The 26319-nt window shown below is 41.9% G+C and overlaps 1 protein-coding gene across 2 annotated transcripts in view; it reads right to left on the bottom strand.

Moving 5' to 3' along the window:
* Nucleotides 1-26319, bottom strand: part of LSAMP (limbic system associated membrane protein) — a 991105-nt gene that overhangs the window by 414958 nt on the left and 549828 nt on the right. The window contains exons 1-2 of one of the 2 annotated variants that reach the window (XM_065675651.1): nucleotides 10250-10302; nucleotides 10089-10146 (exon numbers count right to left, since the gene is read on the bottom strand). The exons of the other annotated variant lie outside the window; for it this stretch is intronic. Coding sequence (XP_065531723.1) covers nucleotides 10089-10125 — 37 coding nt within the window. The 5' untranslated portion in view covers nucleotides 10126-10146; nucleotides 10250-10302. Of the gene's footprint in view, nucleotides 1-10088; nucleotides 10147-10249; nucleotides 10303-26319 lie in introns of those variants that run through there. 2 annotated transcript variants of the gene reach the window in all.

The following is a 26319-nucleotide window of genomic DNA, read 5'->3' as shown; positions in this document are numbered from 1 at the left end:
TGGTATAAGCTTGATAATTGTATGTACCTCCAGAGGAGCGGATTAGCTCTGAATTCACACTGTAGCCATTTGTGAAGAGTACCCTATAAATTATTTACCTAACTCTCAAAAATATTAGATCAAGAAGACTCTAAGTACTTCTAATTAAATGGCGAGAATAACACTGAGTAGAAAGGTTTGCTGCATTCACAAGTGCATAGGAGTGATAAACTTCTTTTAAAAGTTACCATGCATACCCCATGATGCTACAATATGCTATGGTTATGCTCTTATAATTAATATTTCTCCAAAGCAGCTCTCGCATGGCAGGAGCACATAGAAATCTGAGCCACAGATTTGTCCTTCAAGAGGCAAAAATAATACAGAGACCCAAAAAGTCACTGTCTCCAAACATGTAAGCTTATCATGGCCATAATGAAACAAAATGAATTTGAGTGTATCCTGGTAAATGGCTCTAAACTTCATAAAGCCTCTAACAACCTCTCCCAAGTTGCTGGCTCTGATTCACTACTGGTTTAAGTAGAATAACACAGTGATGAATCAGCTATGCTATAATTTTCACTCCATTTTTTTGCTATGTTAGTAAATTGTCACTTCATTACTATTGAACCACTGTATTTTTCCTGTGCTTTGCAACCAGTATTCTGTTAACCCACGGTGAACCTGCAACCACTGTAATAGAGCTAATACTGCATCCCATGGCAGTAGCACCCCAGTTCTTATTCGAAGATGAAAGGAGACTTAGCACATTACAGTATTTACAGGTCTATTGTACTTATTTCAGGGTGAAGATGACATTCAGATAAGAGAAAACAGAACGGTATCAATTCATGCCTGCTCCAATTAGGAGAAAGCAAATGTAACAGAACATGAAATTGATATGGAAGAAAAGGAACTGGAGAGAAACAAGCCCACAAAGAGGGCACTGTGAAGTGCAATGGGGACATCCTTCCCTATCATTGTATGGAGGACCTTCCAGATTACACTACCAGTGTGTGGTAGACTCTGGCTTAAATACATCTTGGTCCCTTGGGCTTCTTTTCTCTCCTTTGGTATTAGAAAAATATTTTGTCTCTTGCTGGATTCAGGCTACTGAACAAGACAGGTCTTTTGTCTGGTTCAGGACCACATAATGAGCAAAGGTGCAACTCAGAGCAGCCGCAGTTCAGTCAGCAGCTCTAATCTGTGAATATCCCCCGAATGTTTAGATCCCTGCCAGGTATTGATGAAGCTAAATGGCACTGTCAGGAACAGAGACAGGCATGGGAACAAGTTTGGTTAGGAACATGGGATGTGGCAGAAATGACCAGGAAAACAAGACTTTACAGATGTAAGCAGAATACCCAAAGCATATTGTTTACATGTTCCACCTCTGGCAGAGAGTGCTGGGACCAGACTCTGTGAGGCACAGTCCATAAGCTATTCAAAACCCATTTCTTCCACTGTTTCAAATGCAAGTCCCCCAGTCTTGCCCTCCATTTGTCAAGAACTTCTCTCCCCACACTGCTCATCCTGACTCTTCTGAGCAAGGACTACTTAAACTCCCTTTTACTCAAGTAAAGAAAAGCTTTGGTAAATGTACCAGCAACACTGCATCAGCGACCCACAAGGATGCATGATCACCTGTCAACAGATAATGGCTGCCTGTCATATGTAGGAAGACAACCCAGAGCTTTATAGAACCTCTTCCAGGTTGGGTCCATCATAAAGCAGTATCTCCCCAACCTGATGCCTGGGAAGAGGAATCAGGAGATTCCTGTTACAATGGACACACGGATCTTTACAAGACACACAAGCAAACTGTAGAAAATGTAGAAGTCCAGTGCCACTAATGCTGTGTACTCTTTGCCTCATGTTTTTACAACAGTGATTAAGAGGGGACACACGTACCATAGCAATGGAATGTTTCACGGTTGAAAGGTTAATTCTTGATTTGATTTGTTTCAGAAGTATTGGAGATCTGATGGAGGAGGGCAATGGGGTGGAGGATTAAGAAGGCTCCCGATTGAGGAAGAGAATGATTGCTGAGATAGGCACTAATGTGCAGAGAGAATTGTGCGGCTCCTCCGGAAAATGTATCTGTTTGCTTTTCTTGTGATGCTCTTCTGTAGCTAGCTCCAATCAGTAATTCTCACACCCCTGCATATGCAGCTTGTGTCTGCATTGCCCCCTTTCTCCCAGCCCCACACCTTTCCTGAGCCACAAGTCAGCTAAAGGTGGTGTGGCTGGATTTGATTTGGGAAGGTGGTAAAAAAAGGGTAACAAGAAAAGTCAGTGGAGGAGGGTTGAGAGTGAGGGAGAGCAATTGAAACCAAAACCCAGAAGTTGGATCTCTCGTGCTGAATGTTAACTTACAGAAAAGCAACCCAACAACCTTGAAATAGAGCAAAGCCCAATTTAAATTCATTACATTTAAATTAAATTTAAAGCCCATGTAAATGATTGACTTAGTTAAGAATATGTCATGTGGAAGAGAAAAAGTGCAGCAGCGACACGCCAGGCAGCTTTGGCTAATTTTACAATTCACAGCAAAATCTTTATACCCTGATTGTGATTTAAAAAAACATGCACATAACTTATTAGCACCAATATTAGAGCCAGTATTTATACCTCTTCCCAAGAAATCGTAGGATGTTTTGCAAATTCCACACACTTCATCTGTTGAAATGCAGCTACTTTGCAGGGGCTAGAAGGACAGGGACCTCCATAGGGGGCATAGAATGGGAAAAGAAAAGGGCATCAGAATAAATGCAATTATTCCTAAGTGGAATTTTCCTTCTCTCTCAGGCTGCATGCTCTGAAGTGGGTAAAAGTGCTCCAGGATCTTAAACTACCATGACCTTAATTCCAATGCAAAAGAATATTTCACATTTATTCCACTGAGAGAAAAGTTACTGCATTTTTGAACCTTTGTTCAAATACTTAATCTATTGATAGGCATCACCAACACCAATAGGCACAAGGGCACAGTCTGAAGGACTGTGTCACTGGAACGTCACAAAACCAGGTGATTTGTAAGATTATTAATGATAACATTAATACATTGAGTCAAAACACTCTGCCTATCTCTCCCCTCCCTGCTACCTCGTGCAATGATGTTATTGGGTTGGTTTTGGTCTACTGCACCAAAATTGCTTTTGTTTATTTATTTTTTTATGAGAAAAACGGCTGTGTACAGACATTTATAATCTCTGATGTGCTTCCAGCAAGCTTGCTAAAATTTAGAAACGACAAAATCATGACACTGTGGAGCCCGACTTTTAATCTGTTAATAATGTAATATGTGGTCAGAATAGGCTGGTTAAGCAGAGACTGAGCAGTCTCAAAATAAGACTGTTCAGGTCAAATAACTCACTCTTATAGTCTTCACTTTAAAGATCACTTCTGTTTTCCCACGTGAAGTGCAGATGAGCACCATGGCTGAGTGAGGAGTCCTACAGCAAGTTTGATCCCAATTTGATAAGTAAGAGATTGCTCCAGTGAAGTGCCTTGAAGACATGCTCTACCATAATACTGGGAATAGAAAATATAGGTGTTTGGAGGGGAATGGGTTAATACTCAGACAGAAAAGCAAGTGCTTCTGCTGGAAGCTATACATTTATTTTTCTCAGCAGCCACTCCAAAAGTGTTATTACCTGTGTACAGCTTTGTTGCTTTTCTTGTCATAGTTTTTTCCAAGACAAACAGGAGATGGGTATATCTTGTAAATAGAGTAAAAGGGAACTGCACATGCTTTCCCCTAAATGCCACAAGAAGAGACATGCTTTATAAACACAATTGTTTTGCTTCATTTCATCTTCTTATTGGTGCTGGTTCCAAACAAGTAGGGCTTCAGGAGTTGGTCAATTTAGTGCAAGAGGAATGAATGATGCAGAAGCTCATGAGCTCTGAATCTAATCTAAGCTGTGCTGCTGGGAAGCAGTGGTAACACTGCTGAAAGCAAAGGACAGGCCCTGGCATGAAAAGAGTGTGCGAGCAGAAGGGGCACCTGTAAGTCTCACTGTTGCTCCCTTCACCATAAGCCAATGCATCTCCCTGAGGCTGCAAATGCTCCCAAGCAGTATTAAGGAAACAAGAAGAGAAAATAATTTACTTGTAAACCACGCGTCCTTTCTTAGCGACAGAATGGTTGCTTTTCCTTGAATGGTCTTTCTTTATCTTTCTTTTTCTCTGATTTCTCTATCATATAGCATGTAGCAAATCTTCTGCCATGGCCAAAACAATAAGGCCAAAAAGAGATATGAAAGCTAAAAGGCAGGAATGCGTCTCCTAATGTCCCCAGTCCTATGACTGTGTATGCTGGGGGAATACGAGGGGAACAGACTGCAGAAATCGGCCAGATGCTTTTCTGAAAAGCATCTTTTTGCACAGGTTGGAGACAGAACACTGGCCTAGACTAACACACTCACCCTTGAGGACATTGTTCATACTCATGGATAAAACCTCATCCTACTGAAAAGAAGGGCTGCTCAGCATAAGGGTCTAAGTCAAGGGTATCCATCCTTCCTCAATGAGTAGCATTCCGACATCCCCGCAGCATGACTATACATCCTCTTGGGATGTCAGTGGATGAATGGGCTTGAGGAGGAGGTCACAAATGGGGAACAACTTAGTCTCCCCTGGGTCTCCATAGCTGCAGCACATGGTGGGGCTGTGGAGGCAGATGGTTTCCAGCATGACCCAGCACTGGTGTAGCATCTGCTGCCAAGTTGTTTCCTCCTGCAGCTGGGAATCTGGATTATCCAGCAGCCTTCAGCACTGTGTTGCTGGTTAAGTGATACAGCCTTGGCCTGTAAGTAGCTCTTGAAGCACAGCCAAGCAGTAGGTTGGTCATGAGGAACAGATTTAGGCAAGTAAAGAGCTCAGATCCCTTCTTCTTACTCCCTATGGGTCAACCCTGAAGTGTTTCCTCTCATGAAGTCTCATGACAGAGTTGCAGCACAGAACCCCTTTAAAGAGAAGGTAGTGCCCTACTGCTTGAAAAAGTAATCAAGCATCTCACAGAAAGGGGTCTTGAAAGCTAGACACACCAATTTAAAGATTTAGCTAGAAGATTTTGACTAAGCTCCTTTAAATGGAGCAGATATTTGTCTCAGTGAACGGAAAAATACAGCACGAATTAAGTCTGCAGAATGAGAACATTGAAGGAAGCGACCTGCATTGACTGGTAGCCGATACTGCACTCCTCATGATGTGTAACTAATAACAGCACACCAGACATTCAGCTTGCACATTAAATATTAATAGCAATTTTCTTCTGACTCATCATTAAGCTAGAGCCTTGCTGCACAGCACAAACTGATTTACAGACCATTTGTAGCAGTCTCCCATGCTGCCCATGGCACTCAGCTGAGCATCTGCTATCTAGAGGTTTGCTGAGGGACCAGCAAGATAGCTAGGTCAGAAATGGAAGGCTTTCAAGTGGAGAAAACCAGCAACCTGGGCAGGTAGACAGACAACCAACCAATCCTTCTAACTGCACCTCTGTCCACAGATAATGTGCCGCATATGAAACTATTCTCTGCAGGGAGCCAGAGCTTCAATCTGACTTTTCCTCTCTGAAGATGCTGCAGATGCAACTGGTGCAATGTACCCCTCCCCAGTTGCTTCTCATATAAATGTCATGGCACCTCTAATCCTTCCACAAGGAAAGTATTTACAGCCCCCCCCCCCCCCCCCCCCCCCCCAGAACCAGACTATGACTGGCACTAGTTAGGCAGTGAGGAACAGGACTTACCATCTTCTTGATTAAATGGTAGTCTTAGACATGTTTGTACTGGAAGAAAGTCTGGCTGCTCCTTTCTACCACTTTTCTTCCCAGACCAGGTGGTTTCCAGTTCAGAAACTTACACTGCCTGGGGCTAGAAAGAACTCTTTGCCTGATCCATAGAAAGCATTTTGCAGCTAAGATTTAGACAAGCCATTTTTGTAATATGGGACTCGGCAGAATACGGATGATGTATAACAACTGGAAAACGCTTTCAGTGATTCCTAGCAGCACCCTATCACAAAAGCAGTTTGTCTTAGAAGCTTCAGATGTAGTTTCTTTGAGAGAACCTGGTGAGTTCCAGCAGTATGGGACCAATTTTGAAATAAAAAGCAGAGAACTTAAGAACTGAGTCAATGATGAGCTAGAAACATCAGAAGAGGGTGTCAGCTTTTTAACAAAGGTGCCAAACATCTCCTGAAGAGCTGTGTTTTCATTTAAAAGACTAACTCAATACAAAAATAGTAGCTCTCTAGTACATTTCCCTGTGAAGGTTTCAAAACACAGGTACATCACTAGTGGGCTTTTTACACACAAGGAATTTTTTAGAGAAAAACAGGAGATTTATTCCAACCCTAACTATTCTATGATTCTATATTTTCATTCTAGGGCCTCAGGGGGCCAGGGTTGGGGTGGGAGAGAGGTGTGTGTGAGAAGCCCATGCAAACGCTTCACACTTTCCTCATGCTAGCTAGGGGTACTCTTCTCTCTCTTTCTGGTATGGAGGGATCCTAGATTAGCTGGGAGGATTTCTCCATGCATATTATGCTGGGCAAGAATTGGAAAGGCCACACTCCTATTCACCTGCTTGGGTGGTCTTTAATAAATGACTTGAGAACTAGTTATACCCAGCTTTCTGGATCTATAAGGCAGAGGGGCTAAACTACACGGACATCCTTCCTAACCCCTCTGAGGTCTCTTACAATAGAGTGACACAGATACAGGTTCGTGCTTGTGTACACATATACAAGCTTGCAAGTATGAAGCATATGTGTGCATATGCATGCAGACATGAATGCTTATGATTGCCTCCATTGTGTTCATTCTTTCTTTCTCCAAGCCACAGAGGATAACTGCACACATGCACATCCTCCATCATTTTCCAAAGCCCACGTTTCCTTTCAAACATAGCACTCTGTTCTGCTGTACGTAGCACTGTGTCACTGGAATGAACCTCCAGTGTTCCCCTCTGCCCTCTTTTTATATGCAAAAGATCCATTAATACATTTTACATAAAGATCCTACCTACAACAATACTGCTGTGCTACTCAGCAAAGATTGATTCTTACAGGGGAGAGATGCCATATTACCAAAGGTTTATTACTCTTCTGAAATCTGCTTCAGAGCATTAGAAAGGTATAGACAATTAGCAATTTTCAGAACAAGTGAATAAAGTACATTTTGTGATTCACTGTCTTTGCTCTTTATTACCATCATCATCATCTCTATTCACTAATTTGCAGAGCTGTGAGCAGGTCTCACTGTCACACAAGAATCTCTCAGATTTTCTCACACCTCTCTTCCATGTTGCCCTTTCTTGCTCAATTGTTTTGATGCACAGCAATGAGACAGCTCTCTAAAAAGTGGTACTTTGTAATTGCTTTCTGAACAGGAGCAGGGGATAGGTCCTGTACCTGTTGGCACCACTGCTGAATCAAAGCCTGCCAGCTACACAGCCCTCTCCCAGCCTTATTCCATATGAAAGCATAACGTGTTTATATAAAAGCACTGCAGAGGTTTGGATCATTACCCAGAAACAGTTGTCAATAAAACAGCATTAGAAACAAATCAAAGCACCAATAAAAGACATTCATTTCTAGATGAGGTCTGTGTGCCAATTAAAATACCTCGAGACCTATGTAATAAGAGATCAGTTGACCATTCAAAGTACCTAAGAAAGAAAAGCAGGACAGAAGGGTTGAAAAAAAAGGAATGTTAAGGGAAAACTGATCTCTGCATGGGATTGCTGTTCAGAGGAACCAATTTGTGTTGATGAGTTGGACATTTAAGAGCTGATAGCATGTTGCGCTGTCTGATATGACATTGGTGGCTATGGGATTTCTTCAGCAGCAACTTTATTCACTGAGATCCAAGCACCAGATAATGAACTGCAACGATAGGTAGCATTTCTCTGTGTCAGTGTTGGAGGCAGCATGTTGTCAGGTTAGTTTTTACTGTTCCCAAGGCTGAAGACTGGGAGGTATCTGAGCTTGTTGGCTCTTTCAGGAGCCTTCTCTAGTCTAGATACCCTATTGGCAGACACCGGGGCTCACAAAACATCCAAACCCTTGTGGGCTATTTTGTTCTGAGATAATTTTGTCTGTTACACCATGACGACTGACAGAAGCCCCTGCTTCTCAGGCAGCTAATGGAGCATTCACCACCATGCAGTGCTAGGGGAGGGCTCACACCTCTCATTGCCTTCGTGAGACCTTTCTGTGCTGTCCCAGTGAAAAAGTGCCAGACACTGAGCTCAGTTTCTTATGAGACACAGGCCTCCTCACAACTGCTTACTTTAGGCACACCTAAAAAGCATTCGCATTGGGGAGATGAAGGTGCTGTATCTTCCAGATGCCTTTTTTTTTTTTGCTGTTGTCATTACTCTCCTGCCCCCTCATCACCATTTTCTTGGGTTTTGTTTATTTCACAGAGTTTGCTTACCTCTAATGGCTAAGCCAGAGGGAAAAAACACATAATCTTGCTAAATCATTTCAATCTATCTACCTGCCTCCTACTCTTAGGGTGTACAGCGAGCATTTCAAATCACACAAGGGCTGGGAAAGTGTAACCAATAATGCCAATTTCAGGAGAAGAAAGCTTCAAGAAATAAAACCCATACCCCAGCACATTAGGAGGAGGAAATTGAGCCCTCTAATTGCCTACACTGAATAAACTATGAAGCAGGACCAGCGGTGATCATTTCTAAAAGCTTTAGCTTTAAAATGTCACTAATACAGATAAGGGATTAGCACGTACTGTAGGTGACTAATCTTGACTGTGCCTTTTTAACAACAGCATTGCTCCCACCATCATAAAGGAAATTAGCACTGATAATTAGATCAAATCCTTTATGTCAGTAATCCCACTTGAAGATATTTTCAGAAGGTTGGAGGTTTAAGGCAATTTCCTCATTAATTAATATTGATATTTAATGTGTTCCGGACTTCCATTTCTTGGTAATACTCAGAGCTGTGTCCAGCTCATTCAAGACAATAGTTTAGTCACACCAGAAAGTAATTGCCCGTTCAGCACCAAAGACTACCAAGCAACAAATCAGAGTCCTTTAAGATTATCTTATGTATCAGGGAGCTGGGGTTCTCTGTATCTGAGCAATTTAATGCCTTTTTCTTCTTTCCCATAAAAACGTCACTAAACTCCTGCATTTCAAGTAAAATCAGTCTCATGGTGGATCAATAGTCTCCCCAGTGATTGATACTGCTTATGTCATCAAGATTTCTTCCCTGAATACCCATCCCTGCATTTGTGAAAATAAATTCAGTGTCATTATTTTCTGTTTAATTTGAAAAACCTTCATGCTATAGAAAGAGAAAAAAAAAAAAAGGGAAAACGCTCCAAATTCCCAATTAAATAATAAAAAATCAACTCAAACTAAAAAAAAAAAAAACCACCAAAAACCAAACAAACGAAAACACAAATCAAAAAGCACAAACAAAACAACAAAAAAACTACCACAAATCAAGTGCAAGTATATGACTTAACTTCAATACCACTGAAGTCAACTGTATGCTTTTGGGGGCCTAACCAACTATTTTCCATGGTCCCGGTTGGCAATATCGAGCAATGCCTCCTCCACAAGAGAAGCAGCAGCAGCAGATAAGAGTCAGATGTTTGCTGGCAGCAATCAGCCCTGCCAGATTCAGGAATGTGTACAAACCGTTTTGAACACTTTAGCTCTAGTGCATGCATATGTCTCCCTAGCATTCCTCTAACAGGCACCCACGGAGAATAATGCAAAAGGAATCAGAATATGCAAGAGGCAGTACACCTGTATAAGCTGGCCGTATGTCTGGAAGAGCTTTGCACAGCCTGCTTCCCACTGTGCTAACAGCCTTTCATATTTCTGTTCCTAGCGGTTGAAGATCCACGAACAATCTCTCCTACCACTATACCTTTAGCTCCTTATTTCTGGGCACCTCAGTAAGACTAGACTAAACCATGGAAACCAAAGGAGAGGAATCATTGGTTGGTTAAGGTTAAATCCCAGTTCATCTATCTGAGACCTCCTGCAGAGGTGCTTTACAAACTCAGATGAGGAAAATACTTCATGATGCTTCGAAAGAAACCATACCACAAAAAGTACCTTTGAGAGCTGAGGCTTGCTGATTGTTCACCACCATAAAACAGGAATGGCCACTTACCTGGAAAGAAAAAAGAGAAAGAAATACCACACTTATTCATCTTTTAAAAAAACAGAAAATTACACTTTGTATGAAACAAGAAAAAGCAAAATGATTGTGGTACACTGGCACACTGGGTGTGGGATGCCCACGGCTACGAAAGCAGGGAATCAGCCCAAAGATACAATGGCAGGACAGAAGGACGAAGGTAGAACTGAAAGTGAAAGCTATGACTGGAAGAAACGGGGTACATTTGTTTGACCAATAGCAGTATTTGTGGACATTTTTCTGCCCACAAAGGACGTCCCAAATAAAGTGACCAGTCAAATTCTCTGAGGCTTCCTTCCTATTTTCTGCCCTTCTATTTTTGCTACCAATTAATATGGAAGACTTTCTTCCAAGGTGCAAGTTGAACGTGGCCCTTTCTGCAGACCAAAGGATTCATCCTCTGCAATAAACACTGAGTTCAGTGAAACAGTTTCTAATTCCTTCCACAATATTCCTCTCTTTCCCCCTCTACACCAAGAAAAACAAGCACAAAAGTCTGTAGAAGCTGCAAATGAATTCCCTTCTGTGCAACATGTGTGTACAGCCCCCTTAGCAGCAACACAGCAGGCCATCGACTGGGGAGGGGTAAATGGCTTTGTTTATGGTGAAGGATTTTGAGACTCCTGGTCATAGTTTCTTTAGAAGCAATTTTTGCAGAGGTGGTGATTACACTGATGGAAACGCTCATAATGGGCTGATTTTAAAAGGGGTGGGGTGAAAACACGTGGCATTGCTAATTTGTCAGAAAATATTGTTATTGAATCATTTGAAACACATTGATAAAACATGCCTGAGACTTACACTGCTGTAATTTATAATACAAATTACATTGCTATTGACAAACGGCATCTTAATCCAGTGATTAACTGCAACAATATGAATTCCTCTGTTGCCTTTTTATAACACATAACGTATATAGCACATGAAGCAGGCTACGTGCTGGGATCACCAGATGCTGTGCTATTGCTGGCCTCAGCCTTATTTTCTGCCTCCTATCCCCAAAGGGTACACAACTGGGAGTAACCTAACCAACTCGCTCACCATCTTTAAGTATGGATCAACCTTGGGAAGTAGATACTTGTTCTGCATAAATATTTGGTTTCAATTCAAGCAGTCCTTTTTGCATACAGAAGTCATCCTGTCTAGTCCCACCCCAAGAAAATCCTCATAGGTAACACAACCCAAAATGAACTCACAACTTGCTTGAAATTAATTCACCTAGTTGATTTGATATAGAAAAGAGATCATGATCGTGTACTTGGCACATCCTTATGGAACAAACACTTGGTCTGAAGGATCAAGCCACTCACTGTGCTGTCTATCCCTTTGCAGATACATCCCAAGACGGACGCATTAATCAACTTAGAGATGCCAAGCCCTTTGCAGTAACACTGCAGAGCTACCAGCTGTAATGGGATACTGGGAAATCAGATCACCCTACATTTAAACTGATTTCTACCACTGATACTCTTTGCGGTACAGAAGTAGCGTTAAATGCAATAACGTGCTGTTGCATGGTCACTTAATTCTAGAAGTAAATTCAATATTTGCTGGCATCACCTATCCAGAGATACAAAGTGTATACATGTACTGGAGCTGTTACTTAGAATTACCTTTACAATGCCTCCTGGGGAAAACCAGAACGGCTTAAGCATCTGTCTGGGAAGAACAGGTTGTCATTCTCACCCTGTACAAAACTGTTTACAAATTCCTCTGCCTCTTGCTTTGCATTACTATTATGGCCCTGTTGCTGTCTTGGACACGTATGGGGTTTGCTACAAGAAGTTAGAGGAACTTATTCCCATTGCTTTTAATATTTTCGAAGGAGCTGGGGTAGAACCATAGAAACAAACATGTTTGTGACACAACCTGCATGTAGGTGGGAGCAATAAATGTAAATAGCAATGCCAATGTTCTTCCAATGGGTCAGCGGAAAAGGATATGTTAGGAGAGCTGTTTCCCAATCCACTACACAGAGCCCCATTAAGAATGCTGAAGTTCTTCCTTTAATTCACAATTTTATCCTTGAGTTTTGAAGCCTCTTCTTCTGACTGAAGGAAGAAAGGGCAGGGAAAGATGAATATGAAAAATACTGCAGACATGAATTTGGTTTTAAACCTGTAAATGGGTTCGGTGAAATAAAAGGTAGGAGAATCGTGGATGGAGCTTGTCTGACAGACATACCTTAAAAAGCAGGCCTGGGTGGCTGAACACCTGAGACTTGGGTTTAACTCTTGCACTGGCTTATTTTGTGACCTTAGCTAAGCCATAACTATTTTGTGCCCTCTCCTGTTAAACAATACTGATCAGCTGTCGTGGTTTAAACCAGGACATCAGCGTAACTCCACCATTTGTTAAATCCATTAAGATGTTTCAATAGAGAATAAGTGTGTTTTCTAGGACGCAGCAAGGCTGATTGGCAAAAATCCACTGTTATAACTGGACAAAGTAGACCCATGAAAAAATCCACTCTCTAACTCAAGGTAAGGATACAGACTTTGGTTGCATTTGTTCTGAGAAGCGTCTCCCTCAATCTCTCCTAAGGAAGCTGGTCCAATCCACTAAAACAAATATTACCTGCCCCAAGCAAGACTGAGTAAGACTGTAATTAAGGCTTCCAAGTTCTGGTTTCAAGAAAATGAGCAGGATTTTACATCTCCAGTTACTCCCCCCATTCCTACGGTGAAAGACTCCATAATTCAATTCAACCTCACAAACATCTGCAGGGTAGGCAACATAAATGACATTGTGTTTTGCAGCAAATACATGTCAAAAACGCTTCTTCCAGCTCCTGTTCTGACACCATCTGTGGGACAAACTTAACTGGGTTCATCCCACCTTTACAGAAATACCAGTGACTAAGCATGACCGTGGCTGAGAGGCAGTGACACAGAATGGACCCCGATGCCCCTTCTGCCAGGGCAAGGCTTCCCCTGAGGTTTCCTCTCTGCAAGCTGACCTATCCTTTCACTTGCTTAGCTCGAGCATCTTGATGAGGAGAGAGCCCGCGGTGGGCTGGCTGCAAATGTAATGCAATCAGAAGATAATGACTTCAGAAGGAGAGGGGAGGGAGGGGATAATCAGCAGAGGCAGATGAACTCCCAAGATATAAAAAAAAGACTCTGTTTTCATGCAGATGTACCTAGTAATGAAGAATGAGGGAAGAGGAATACTGAGAAAGAGGTGAAATGGAAGCTGATTTGTTTCTAAATGGCACTCTTTCAGAGTTTTCCATAGAGTGTAAGTAGCTTCTTAAACTAAGAGTGTCTGGAAATACCCTAGACAAATTCAGACCTCTCAACCATCTCTCTCTCTCTCTCTCTTTATTATACACATATCCATGCCACAGTTCAGAGCTAGTTTTGGTGGGAATTGAGGATGGGAATATAAAATATGCAAGGAACATCCCTGTCTCCCTTCAGGCTCAGGTTGAGCTAGGTGTCTATGAAAATATTATGCAAATGTGACAGTGTTTTCTCTGGGCGAGACATTTAACTGGAGCTTTCAACACCTCAGAAGCCTGGAGACAAAGGGTGCAGGTAATGATAAATGCAATTTATTCACAATGGGCATAAAAGAGAAGATTTAGGTGGCTGCTCCTACAGGTGGTCTCTGCTCATCCTACCCACTCAATCACAGACCACCCTTCCCTCAGGACGCCTGCCTGTTTGCTAGGGTGAGGGGTTCCGAGGGATCATTCCTCTCAGAGTTTTCTCTCTCCCTGCTCAGATTCTGCACTTTGTATTCGGGTATGTGACTTCCACAGGCAAGAAGCTTTAATGTCTAAAACCAAAGCAGTAAATGACCTGACCTTGGCAATCCTTGCACGAATACTGACCCAGGGTTCAGACCTGGAAGAACCTGTGAAGATTTTCATCCCCTTTGAGAAGAAACTAGATACAGCTACAGTACTACATCGCTCTGCTAGAAATCCTTCCTAGCCTAACGGTATCAGTTCTTAATGGAAACAGCTCTGAGTACTACACACGCATTGCAGGATGTGAAGCTACCGAATCTAATAACAGACCCAAACAGATCACTGGGGTAACACAGGAGGCTGCTGTCCAAAACAACACTGATCCAAATTGTCTTCTAGTGCACACTGCTATAGCCTGAACCGTGGCTGAGATAAAATCGAAGACCTTGACTCCTCAGTGGATAAATCTCTTCTTTCACCCATCCCATGTATTTAACTATAGGTGTTACCATCAGTATCCCAAACAAATTCCACCAAGTGCCTGTATGCTCTGACTCTTTCCAATCCCTCAGCAGATTAAGCGGCTAAACTCTTCTCCTCTTCCAGCACTAAATGCCTGCTCTGCTAGAGAACACTGACGCACTCGCATCAGCAAATTAAGTTGGGATGGCTAAGGGCATTATGGCCTGTAGCTCTCCATCAAACCTCTCTCCCAGAGATTTCAGCTCCCACATAAGGGACAAGCAAACAGCTCCTGGGTCAGCTGCTGCACTTTACAGCTTACTCGATTAGCATGAATCAAATTGATGTTGGCTTACTTTACTGGGCTGGCTGTAAAACTGTGCTAGAGATGGGACTGCTTCATGAGCTGTTCAGCTGTCCCTGCTGTGGGGTGGCAACATCTGGCAGAAGCTTGAAGCTGAAACCACTTGCACCCCACAAACTTCATTAGTTGCTGAGTGAATGTAAAAGAATGCAGATTGTTCCACCCCAGAAATGGCTGCTGTACAGCAAAAATAGCAGGCTAGGTGACCTCTATAAAACCATGCTTCCAAAGGATGATCAGACACAGGAAAGGTGTAATGAAGTAAGTTATTCTTTATTATGATTACCCCCGAGACCCAATGCCCTCTAAAAAAAATCTAATCCTTTTTAATTTGTTCTAAGTAAAACCATTACTTATAAGTATGACAACTGTATTAGTAATTATGCAATAATTTTATACCGAAGCACTAGTAAAAATGGCTTGAAGTCAAAATTAGGGCTAATAAAGAATTAATTTAATAAAACACTTGGTCTCCAAAAACTATTTACTTAAGATTACTTTGCTGAAAAAATTCTCATATTACTTTTTATTAATGCCATGTAAAGTAATTATGTAATTAGAAATTAACTTACAAGGTGACACATTTTACTCCATAAAGATGCACTGCATTCATATACCACTTAGCACCCAGAAAGACCCCAAAATACTGTGTTAAGAAATAATGCCAGCATCCGAGTGTTACTCCACTCTTCCCAAGACTGCAGCCACCTCCGTGTTGGAAGTGGGCTATAAGTACATCAGCACTCTGCAGCAATGTAGGAAGAAGCCCAAAGAACAGAGTGCTCAGCTGAAGGGGAGAAGCAAAATAAAGTGAATCCTCAGAAACACCATCAGGACACAGGGGTTTGTATTGTTTCATTCGCCATAATTTATTATGGCACTGTACAAGGCTGCAGTGTACCATTACTTACAGCCTGGGCTCTGTTAGTGATGCGATCTCCCTTGCCAACCCAGCCTATCTTCAATGCTTGCTCCAGCACCACTCAGATGCTGGATTATTTTGTGGAGTTCCTTACGGCAGTGCGTTCCTGGAAAGGACTGTTAGACTAGGCTCAATCTCATCTAATTTACAGTCTGATTACACTGGACACTGTTAAGATTCATCTGGACAGGGTGCTGGGACATCTAGTCTAGGTCATGCTTTGCCTAGAAAGGTTGGACCAGATGAACCCCGAGATCCCTTTCAACCTGGTATTCTATTATTAAATCAGAACCAGAGATAATGAAATCAGAAGCAGGAGTAATGACTCTCATAGAGGGTGTACTTCCTTGCTGATACTGCAGAGGGAAAGTGCTAGCATGAGAAAAGCTGTCTTATAGGTTTTGGGGTCCCTTTCTTCCGTTTTAACTTGAAGTGCTTTGCACATTGTCATTTATCAAGCCTATGTGATGAGTAAATTTAACAAGTGTCTATTCTGACTCCATTTTACAGAGACAGACACCAGAAAAATCAGTATGTTTGGGGACAGAAAGGGCAAAAGTACCTCATCCTTCCATGAATTTTAACCAGTAGCTCACCTATCGCACTTGAAAATAAGAAAACTTACAATGGATTTTATCTTCCCTAGGACAAAGCACATTTTTCAAAGGAAACTAAATAGCCAGATCACATAAAATCCACCCTGGACAAGTGATGCTCCACAGTGTCGGGATTTCTCTGGAAGTACCTTTGTCTGTGTGACTGAATGGGACAGTCAGGAAATGATTTCTTGTGGGTTTTACTGAAAAGAACCGGTGCTGTGAATGATGCCCCTGCCTGCATCTGACGGATCACAGGTCATTCCCAAACCACATACGCAAGAAAGGAAGAAGGTTGCAATGGCTCAACAGAAAAAAAGAAAGGAAAAAAAAGAAAATGAGAATTACTTAGCCCTGAGATGAGCAATGTGGGCAAAAAGGGGAGAGGCTGAATGGACATACAGCTGCAAGTGATTCCACAATACTTTAGGGGTTTTTACAACTCATTTTCATTCCTTTTTTAAGGCACCAAATGAAAGAAACAAATATATTTCATCAAATATTTCAGCTCACAAACTGGAAATAGATTACGCTAGCTAAAATTAGTCCTTATTGAAACTTATTTTACTATGATCTCCATCAATAGTTTTGAGTGCATGATTTAAATGCAAGAGCCTCTTGGCAGGATGTACACTGTCAAAGCTTGAGCAGTTTGGACGGGACTTCTGGGTCACCTGCCATGTTTGCTCCCACCCTTGCCTGAATGTTTGACAGCTTAAAGCAAATTTTGAGTGGAAATATTGCCAGTTGTTAATTCTGCATTTGTTGTTGGTGAGCTTTACCTGAAATCTACGCTTTCTACAAACCTTCCTTATCATAAATGTGCTCACTGGAATAATCACAGGATGTGGATGCTAAGAGAGTGTCAATGCAATCAAGACAAATTGGCAAAAGAATTGAGAAAACTACTTGACAGCACTCATCCAGCTTGGATGAAGACTACTTACACATTCGCTCTGTTTTCCTGCACCACAGGAGGTCCTTTGACACCAGCCTGCTCTGCTACATGCTGTCAGGAGCTCAGGGCCCCCAGTGCCTCTACCGCCAACGGTGCGGGACTTGCCTGCCTCAACTAAAACATCTGCTAGCTGGCTACAGCTGGAGGCTTTTGTCACAGCTGCACACCAGGCATGACAGAGGGATGTGGTACACATCTATCCAGCATGTTACATCCTTTCACTGTCATCCCACGTGCATGGAAGTTCAACTCCCCCAGCCACCTTCCATTCTGCAGTGGCATCAAACGTGGGGCATCAGAGCAGATTGAACACAGGAAGCCTTTAAGAGGGGGTGCAAATGATAATAGAGACATTGTCATGAATCAGCTTAGGATTGATTAAACATTGTGTTATTCTGGGATGCCTCAGCCCCTGGGATACAGACTGCCAACATGAGAAATATGGACTAAAACCCGAAAATTTGCTTTAAAGTGAAGCTGAATGTAGTTCTGAAGGGCTTCAAAACAGACACCCAGGACATTTTAACCTCAGGCATTTGACGGATCTTTTACCGCACTTGTGAGAAAGCCAGGTTACAATGCTAAGTCCTTTTCCTGAATATCTGTCTTCTGCCCATTTTTCTACCACCCTACACACTTTCCCTACCTACAACATGGTGATATCAGATCCTAACTTTAGGATCTTAGAAGAACCCAACATTTCCTCTCCTATTTCTGAGTACAGCAGCTGCTAGTTATTTAGCAAGCATCATTTTTAAATGATCTGGAAGAAGCTGACTGTTGCATCTGGCACAGTGTGAAACACCAATAGCGAAACAACTATGAAAGTTCTCAGGATGAGTGTAGCCAACGCTTCTGTGCACAAAACCTACAACACTGCAAGTACCAAAATGCAAGTACCAAAATAAGCCCAGTATGATTTGGCAAGAGATTACTATGGTCATCATGCCTACCGCAACAGGACCCTATAGTCATCCACTGTGGGATGAGCAGCAGTGTCAGAAGCCACATTCAGCATCTATTTGCTTGTTTGTTTCAATGTAATGTGCAGGTTGCGATAAATATCATTTATTTAACAATGGGATGTGTTGCAAGCTCTACTGCTACAGCAAAAGAATTTCAAGTAGGGCTGATGAAGCATTTTCAACTAAGTATTTTCTGGTCAAAATGTGATGTTTAGTGGAAGCCAAAACATTCCAAGTCTGGGGCAGACTATCTGAGCATTTCCAAGGGGTGACAGAGAGACCCAAATCAAAATACTTCACATTTTCATTCCAAAAGCAGAGCAGACATTTTAGCACAATTGCACTTCATTAAAATGCTTGAAAAGTTTTGGGTGAAATCCAACATGGATCAAAAACAAAATTCAGAAACTTGGAAGTTGTCATGATCCAGAATTCTTATTCTCCAGCCTGCTCAAGTTTTGGGGTGGTGATGGGGGGGTTGTTGTTGCTTTTTAGAATTGACACTGCAAATGGACTGATGCCACAGAAAGGAGATTCTAAATTCAAATGTGACAAAGTTCAGAGGTACATGGGCCTAAGTTTGTAGTCTGTGCTGTTAAAGAGATAAAACACACAGGCTTGGAGCCACTTCTAAAATTATCCATAAAAATCAGGACGTCTCCTTCAGAGACAGGGTGCAAGTGTGATCTCTGCTGACAACAGCTTTGAATCCAGCTAGTTAGGGACCATCTCAATGGATTCCCAGCTATGCTGATGAGCTGGCACTTGACAATGTGTGTGTCAGGGATAACATTTTGCTGTATGTATCAGTGATGGCATTTAATTTCTGCATGAATTTCTTGCATTTATTTCCTCTATGAAAAGTGTCCAGTCCCCTGAAGAAATGAAATGCCTGTTAAAAGAGAGAGGTTGTTTGATCTTCCCTTTGTGGAATTTCAAGCCTCTGACTTGAAATCTTGTTCGACTATCATCTTTGAACTACAGCGCTAGCCTTCTGTTTGCACAGAGGCTTATGCTAAGTTGATGGATTCCAGTGGCCCAAATAGACTGCCTTCTTACTGATGGCACTGTCTTAAAGGTACAAGCAATGAGAATTAGTTCTTTGAATTTTTAAGTGGGTTCATGTTGAGAGAGAGGCTCTCGAATCCTGAAGAAATGATAAGCTGTACAACAACGCAAGGAGGAGAGGTATATGCACTGATCTGATTTCCTGTCCAAGCCCCCAAAACTTGGCTAAGCATCACCCATCTTGCTGGTGGCTTTTTATTTAGTTGTGGAAGCGTGCCCTCTGGGTCTCAGTCTACACAAAACATACTACATTTAGGCTCTTTAGGTGTTATGTTAATATATGGTAGCTCACATACTCAGCAACTACAGTGAGAACAGGATGCACAGACTTCAGCTTCCCTCCTAGTTCCTCTTAAGGCTTACATTTTCTGATTTCAGTAGAAGCTCAAGCACACCTTCCATGCCTCTACTAAAGGTTTCGAAGATGTATGCTAGCTTGATGTACCTCATGTGGTTTGCCATTTACTTTTACATCTTTAATTAGAGACTCTCTTCTCAGCAGTGAAGATTACCACCTGGGGCATAAATGCTTCCTCTCTTGCTATTCTAGTAATAGTGACCAATATGTCAGAGTAAACAAATTCCTTCTCGAAATGGTTCTGTTCCCAGCTGTTGAAACATCACCTTTTTTGTTTGGTCAGGATTTTTCCTATTGTTCTCAATCAGCATTCACAGAAAGGGGTAAGGAGAAGGGCAGCAGTGAGATAGCAGAAGATAGATGTGATAAAATTTCAGATCCATCTAACAGTGTTTTTTGCATCTCTGCCTGCATTGTAACAGTGTTTGTACGATACAGTTCTGCGACAGAAATATGACGGCAGAGGAGAAATAAGCAAAGCATTTCCAAGAGACACCAGGTTTGGTAGGTTCATATGCTTTAAGGTCTGAACAGAGGTTTACACAAACCCTCCTGGCCTTTTATATGTCATAGGGCTTTAATCTTCACCCAGCTATCCTTGTACTCAGCTCAATGACTCTTCCCTGGCTAATACATCCTTTTTTTAGCAAGATATCTAAGTCATGAATTGAAGGTGATGAAGAGTTAGCATGTCCTAAGGGAGTTTGTTCCAGTATTTGATCACCTTCACTGTTAGAAGGTTGAACCTAATTTGAATTTGTCTGACATCAGTTTCCATGTCTTGGTCCTTGCTATGCCTTTCTCCACTAGGTTAAAGCATTTTGTAGCACCCATATATTTTTTTAACTGAAGATACTTATGCTCTGAAATCAAGTCCTCCTCCCTCACTCTTTTCAGATAAATTAGACTGATCTTGAAGTCTCACTATAAGTCATTTCCTCCAACAATCAAAGTTATGATGAAGACCCTTTTTCTGCACCCGGTGCTGCAACATGCTCTGAAAATGTAGGTATCAGGGAAAGACACAATATTCCTGAACTGGACTCACCAATGCCATACGAGAGAGAAAACCAGTTCACGTTAAATTTCATCGATGCTGCATTTATGAACCTAGGACCTTTAAGCTCCTTCTTGCTACTGCACCAGCTGGAAATCTAAGATCCACTTGTACAACACCTTACTCTTCCTTTCCATATGTAATCTGTCCATCTGAAAGCATGATGTATTGTTCTGTGTCCCTAAATACCAGATGTAATTCTGGGTGTGCTACATACCTTTATATGAAGGTATGCAGCCTTTCTGAGCAACCCAGGCATTAGATTTTTACTGTCATTATTTTTGGTATCCTACTAATCTTTGTGTCATCTATGCTTTTTATCAGCATACTTATTCCCCGATCACTGATGAAAATGCTGAGTAAAAGGGGGCTTTGTACTGATTTCTGAGAAGCCAGTCTGGAAACCATCCCATTTGATGATAATTCCCCACTGAGAAGTGCTGTTTGAGATCTATCATTTAGCTTTCTCTCAACTCATTTAATCTCTGCTTTATTGGTATTGCGTAGTGTTAACATTTTATCAGAATGCCATGAGGTATTATATCATGTTAGAAAAGTCCAAATATGAAGTCATCTTTATGAACCAGGCTTGTAATTCCATAGAAAAGAAAGCAGATTCGTTTGAAAAGGGCTATTTTCCTTAAATCTGGGTTGACTAGTGCTGATGACACTCTCACTGTCTTATTGTTTAGCTGCTGGATTCTATATAATCATTTTCATTCTTTATTCTGGAACAGTGTCAGAATAACTGCCCTACTCTCACTCAAGTCATCCTGGTTGTTTTGGTTTGAATCCAGCACAACATTAGTGTTCTTTAAATGCTTTAAATCTCCCCCCCCCCCCCCCCAAAAAAAAAATAAAGTTAAGATCTGTCAGCTGGAAATCCCTCAACCCACCTTTTTAAGCTCTTCGGCACAAGTCAAGCATGCCTTTAGTGAGCATTGCTTAATATCCATCACAGCTCTTAGCAAACTGAAAAACACCTCTCCACGCCCATAGTGGGGAAAGTTACTATGTTCTAGCCTAAACCACCTGCAACAGGCTCCTAAAGCCTCTTCTACATTTGGGACTCCACTAACTTCTCTTCCTACCTTGGAAACATCCCAATAACTTCCTTCACACCTTGGAAATGCCCCATATGGAACATCTAGGAAGAAGCTGGCTTTACATGAACATGATGCAATTTTTTTGCACTTTAGCAAAAAACATGCAAATGAATGCTGAGCTCGAAACTGGTAGAGATGGTCCAACATGGGCAAAAAGAAAGCCTCCCTCTAAAACACTGAAATGCTTTTTCAATGCACTGTAAGACTATACTGTCAGCCTGGCCAGCCACCCTTCTGACCTATAACCTGTGTGTTATATTCTATCCAGACTTCTTTCTGGGTCTTTGTATAAAACACAAAGACTTTGGCTACAAAAAATGTCTAAGACATGAATTCCTGATCCATTTTCACTGCAGCCGAACTGGTTGCCCAAACTCACATCAGCCTACCCTTTCATTACTAGAACATCCTTTTCCCGGCCTTACCACTGCAAACGTGCCCAGCTCAAATCAGTTCAGAAAGATAAAGGTCACATTCCCTTCCTGTCGTTTTGAGTATGTTGCACATTTCTCTAAATGCTTCTTTCAGTTTCCCCTCTTCTGCTTTATAAAAAACAAGCTGTTTGTCTTCCCATCAAGACTTTTATAGCTACCCTCCTCCAAGCATCACACCTGAATCCCTGCTGAAAGGTTAGCTCCTATGTCTGACGGACAGTGTTGCCAGACGCGATCAGATTTGAAATGCTTTCAACAGCACCTTTGAGCTTTCTCCGCTAAACTTTAGCAAAGCTGCTTCATTGTCCTCCTTAAAGCTCTCTTTATACTCCAACTGCAATGCTCACAAAGGAGTAATGATGACAGCTAGGCTTCAGGTGCTCAAGCATCTCTGTCTCTCAGGCTAAGCCATAATATTACCTCTCTTTTTCTTGTCACCCACTCATCTCCTCATCTGTGTCTGCCTTTGTCTCTCACCTTATATTTAGTTAAAATATATAATCTGGGTTTTTTCAGAGATGATAATAATGACTGTGTAAGACTTTCAGTCAGTGTTCAAAACTAGCATCTTTCCTAACACCCCAACCGCTTTGCATGCATTCTGATAGGCACGGTAGAGGAGAAACATTGTTTTCTGGTATGACTGGGTGCGCTGTCAAGGTGCAACTATATTCATAAGTTAAACAGCGCCTGCAGGTGATCCTGGGAATGGAAAAATTATCAGTTGTACTGTTAAAACAGTTTAGCATGGCCCCAGCTCATCTCCCAAATAACTCTCAGGTACAGCTTGGGAAGAACAACATTCCTGGGGCCAGTCCTAACCCACAGTTTACATCCAGCCCCCCTCATTTAAATGGTAGGAGCATTTATCAGCATGGGAATGGCTACTCTGGGCCAGCTGTCCTCAGTGCACAGGGATATTCCAGGACACTTTCAGCTTATTTCTACAGACATATTCTCACAGGTTGACCTCCTCTATGGCTTCAGTACTTTGCTGTTTCCACACATAACCCTGCAGTTTTGACTTATCAATAACCATGAAAGGCTAAAAGCAGATTTATGCAGAGTATCGTTTCAGCCCTGTGTTTCTTTCTCTCACTCGTTAATAGCCGTAGTCACAATTTAAATATTACAAACAAGTGCTTTATCCCACCAGATTTTAATCAAGTCAGCTATGCCAAAGCTATTCTCATCAATGAGTATGTTCTGTGCCTCCTCCTCGCTGCCTGCAGTCCTAAGGGAATGGTGCTCATCATAGCAAAAGAACATATTTTAATGCAATATTTGCTGTATTAGTTCAATTTAATGTATCCCTAACCTGAATTCATGTTGTGTCTGCAGCCTGAGCAGTACTCACAGGAGTACTCACAGCCACTCACAGGAGGTACTGGGTATCAAAAGAAGCCCAGAGCAACTGTTTGTTGTTCCTTACTTTGGAAGAGATTATATGCCAACTCCACTACACATCAGAGCTGAGTACAACCCCAGGACTGCCCCGAATTTTGCTACTTTATAATGCGCTCTCAAGGCCATTACATAGGAAGGATATTTATGGAGTTAAATACACTCCAGAGTTCTTTTCCTATGCTCTAATACACTGGCAGCTGCATGAAGCTGGTACTAAACTAATTGAAGATTATCCTAGGCCAGTAACTCCCATAATTTACCGTTAAAACTGCCAGAGATGAGATTTTATAAGGGAAGAAGTAGCACAACATCCCGCAGCAATTGGCTACCATCTCTCAGTTTGATTACTGCTGGGGTAAAGCTGGGGGTGTTGAGGAGAGAGGGACAGAAGAAACATGGAGATGTGAGACATGATTAAAGTATGGTGTCATCCTATCCACACAGGAAATGCCAAATTTGGCCGGTCAAAAACCTCCTCATTGTGGCAAAAGCCCTCAGCAGAAGCGATCCTGACACAAAGATGTTTCTGTTGGGACAGACTCTGAACCCAAGATTTCAGGTCAAGGTGACCCACAGTATCTGACACCTCTAAAGGGCAATTTGTCCCCCCCTGCCAGAAACCCTAGAATCACTAAATGCACAGAACACTCTGACAACTCCACCTCATCTCTTAACTATCACTTGACTTAAAGCTGCTCTCATGGCCTCAAAGAGAAATATATTCTTTAACAGCCTCAAGCGCACAAATAAAGCATAGTTTTGGCTTTGCTTCTCAAAAAGCCCTTTCAAGAACTCAGGCCTGTGATTCCTTGAAGTAAGTGTGCTTTCAGAAATGAAATCTCTAGTCCAAGATCAACAGGGGAAGGATCAGGAGACTGGAAAATAAAATCAGCTCTTAGCCTGAGGAGGATGTGCTCAGTGAAAGAACCTGACTGGATTTAGTAAGAGAACATGGACATTAATGGCTTTCAAAAGATTACAGTTTCTGGTTTGAATGAAGGAGGCATTTGACCTTTGGTACAGATATATTAGGCAACCCCTTGATGTTCTTTAGTTAGTTCCTTCCAGGGACAGCATCACTTGAGGAATCAGCACTCTACTTACTCCTGATTAACACTCAGAAAAAGACTTTTTCAGAGAATAAGTCCTACTCAGCCCACTCAGGGTAATGGATGAAGGAGTTCACTGTACTGCTGAAAACACTGTACTGTTGAAAACAGCCCAAACGTCCCTTAAACAATAGTGCTATTCCTGCAAATAGAAGAAAAACTTCTATCAAGATGTGTGTCTGATAGATAGTGACAGAGTGGGCCCAAGGCAGGCACACCATGAGCAAAGGCCATGCAAGTGATCGCCAGCCAACCTATCAATGTACCCCAAACCTCACCGGGGGAGACACTAACTAGTATTCTCATCATGTTTTCCATCACTACTCTGCCTGAACTGAAGCAACTGAATCCACTCAATCCCATCCTTACTTCTATGTTTTCTCCAGAGGGTATTGACCCACGCAGTCCTTTCCTATTGCAATTTGCAAGGGCTGTACACAGGTCCTCCTGCAGTTCAGGACACTGAGATTCTGGCTTTAATCACTGCCATGTACACACACCTCTCCTTCTGACTGGCAACCACTCTCACCAGCACAGAAGCTCGGGTGAAGAAATCACTAATTGTGACACAATGTGTGATGGTTCTTGACATAATAACTAACATAGGCTATGTATGACAGGTTAAGACCTGTCCATGGAAAAAGAGATGTCAGCCCGGTTTTACAAACTCGTAACTCTGACAGGCCACACTAGGTGTGGAGAATGCAGATGTGGAGAAGGGGGTTTTAGAGAAGTAATTACAGATAGCTGAGGATAGGAAAAAATCTTGTAATTCCTTTACCTAAGAGAGCTAACCTTCTGTGTAGAACAGAAACAGCTGAGCTAGTGCTTTTGGGTTTGATCTGTTTTCCCCCACCTTTAATTGTGCATCGTCAGTGACAAGCTCATGTGGAGCTAAAAGCTGGATCTAGGCATGAAGCTAATTTTTGGAGTTATTGGCTGCTCACTACCAGGAATAAAAATGATTCCTTGTCTTCCTAGATTTGGTTTAAGGAGCAAACCCTCTTTGTCTCTCCATCCATATTAGCTGCCTACAGACAGCTCCATTTTCCATTTCTGCATTTAATTATCCCTTCCTGTGTGAACTACTTTACATTTGTGCTTATTGAATCTCAGTTTATTGATTTCAGCTCACTTCTTGAATTCATCATAGTCGGACTCTGGGCTAATCCTATTCTCCAATGCATTGGCGATTGCTTCCAGCTTTGTGTTGCATATGAATTTGATTAGCATACTCCCCATTCCGGTCTCCAGTGAAAATCTTAATGAAAACATCAAGCAGTATCAAATCTAGAGCACATACACATAGGACTCCATGCACCACTGCCTAACTTGACTCTAAACCTTTAATAATACCCAATACTTTTGGAGTACACATGGACAACCATGGCTAAGTGATCTGCAGTAACTCAACTGAGTTTGTATTCTGCAGGAACAGCTCTCAAACCTGGATCAAATGTAGGAAGAGATCAAGGCAACTGTATCTGAATTGGGAAGGTGTATGAGTTTGATGTTCAATCAGAGTTAAGAGTTCAAATTCAAAGATTCCATAACAGTCCCTGAAATTTCAGCTTCAAAAAACAACCTGAAACCTCAAAAGGCACACTTACATTTTTGGCAAGTTTACTGCTCTCACAGGCTTA

The sequence above is a fragment of the Lathamus discolor genome, chromosome 4 (genome assembly GCF_037157495.1).
Source record: "Lathamus discolor isolate bLatDis1 chromosome 4, bLatDis1.hap1, whole genome shotgun sequence".
NCBI lineage: Eukaryota > Metazoa > Chordata > Aves > Psittaciformes > Psittacidae > Lathamus > Lathamus discolor.
Note: the sequence above shows the minus strand (reverse complement) of the source record. Positions and strands in the feature narration are given on the sequence as shown.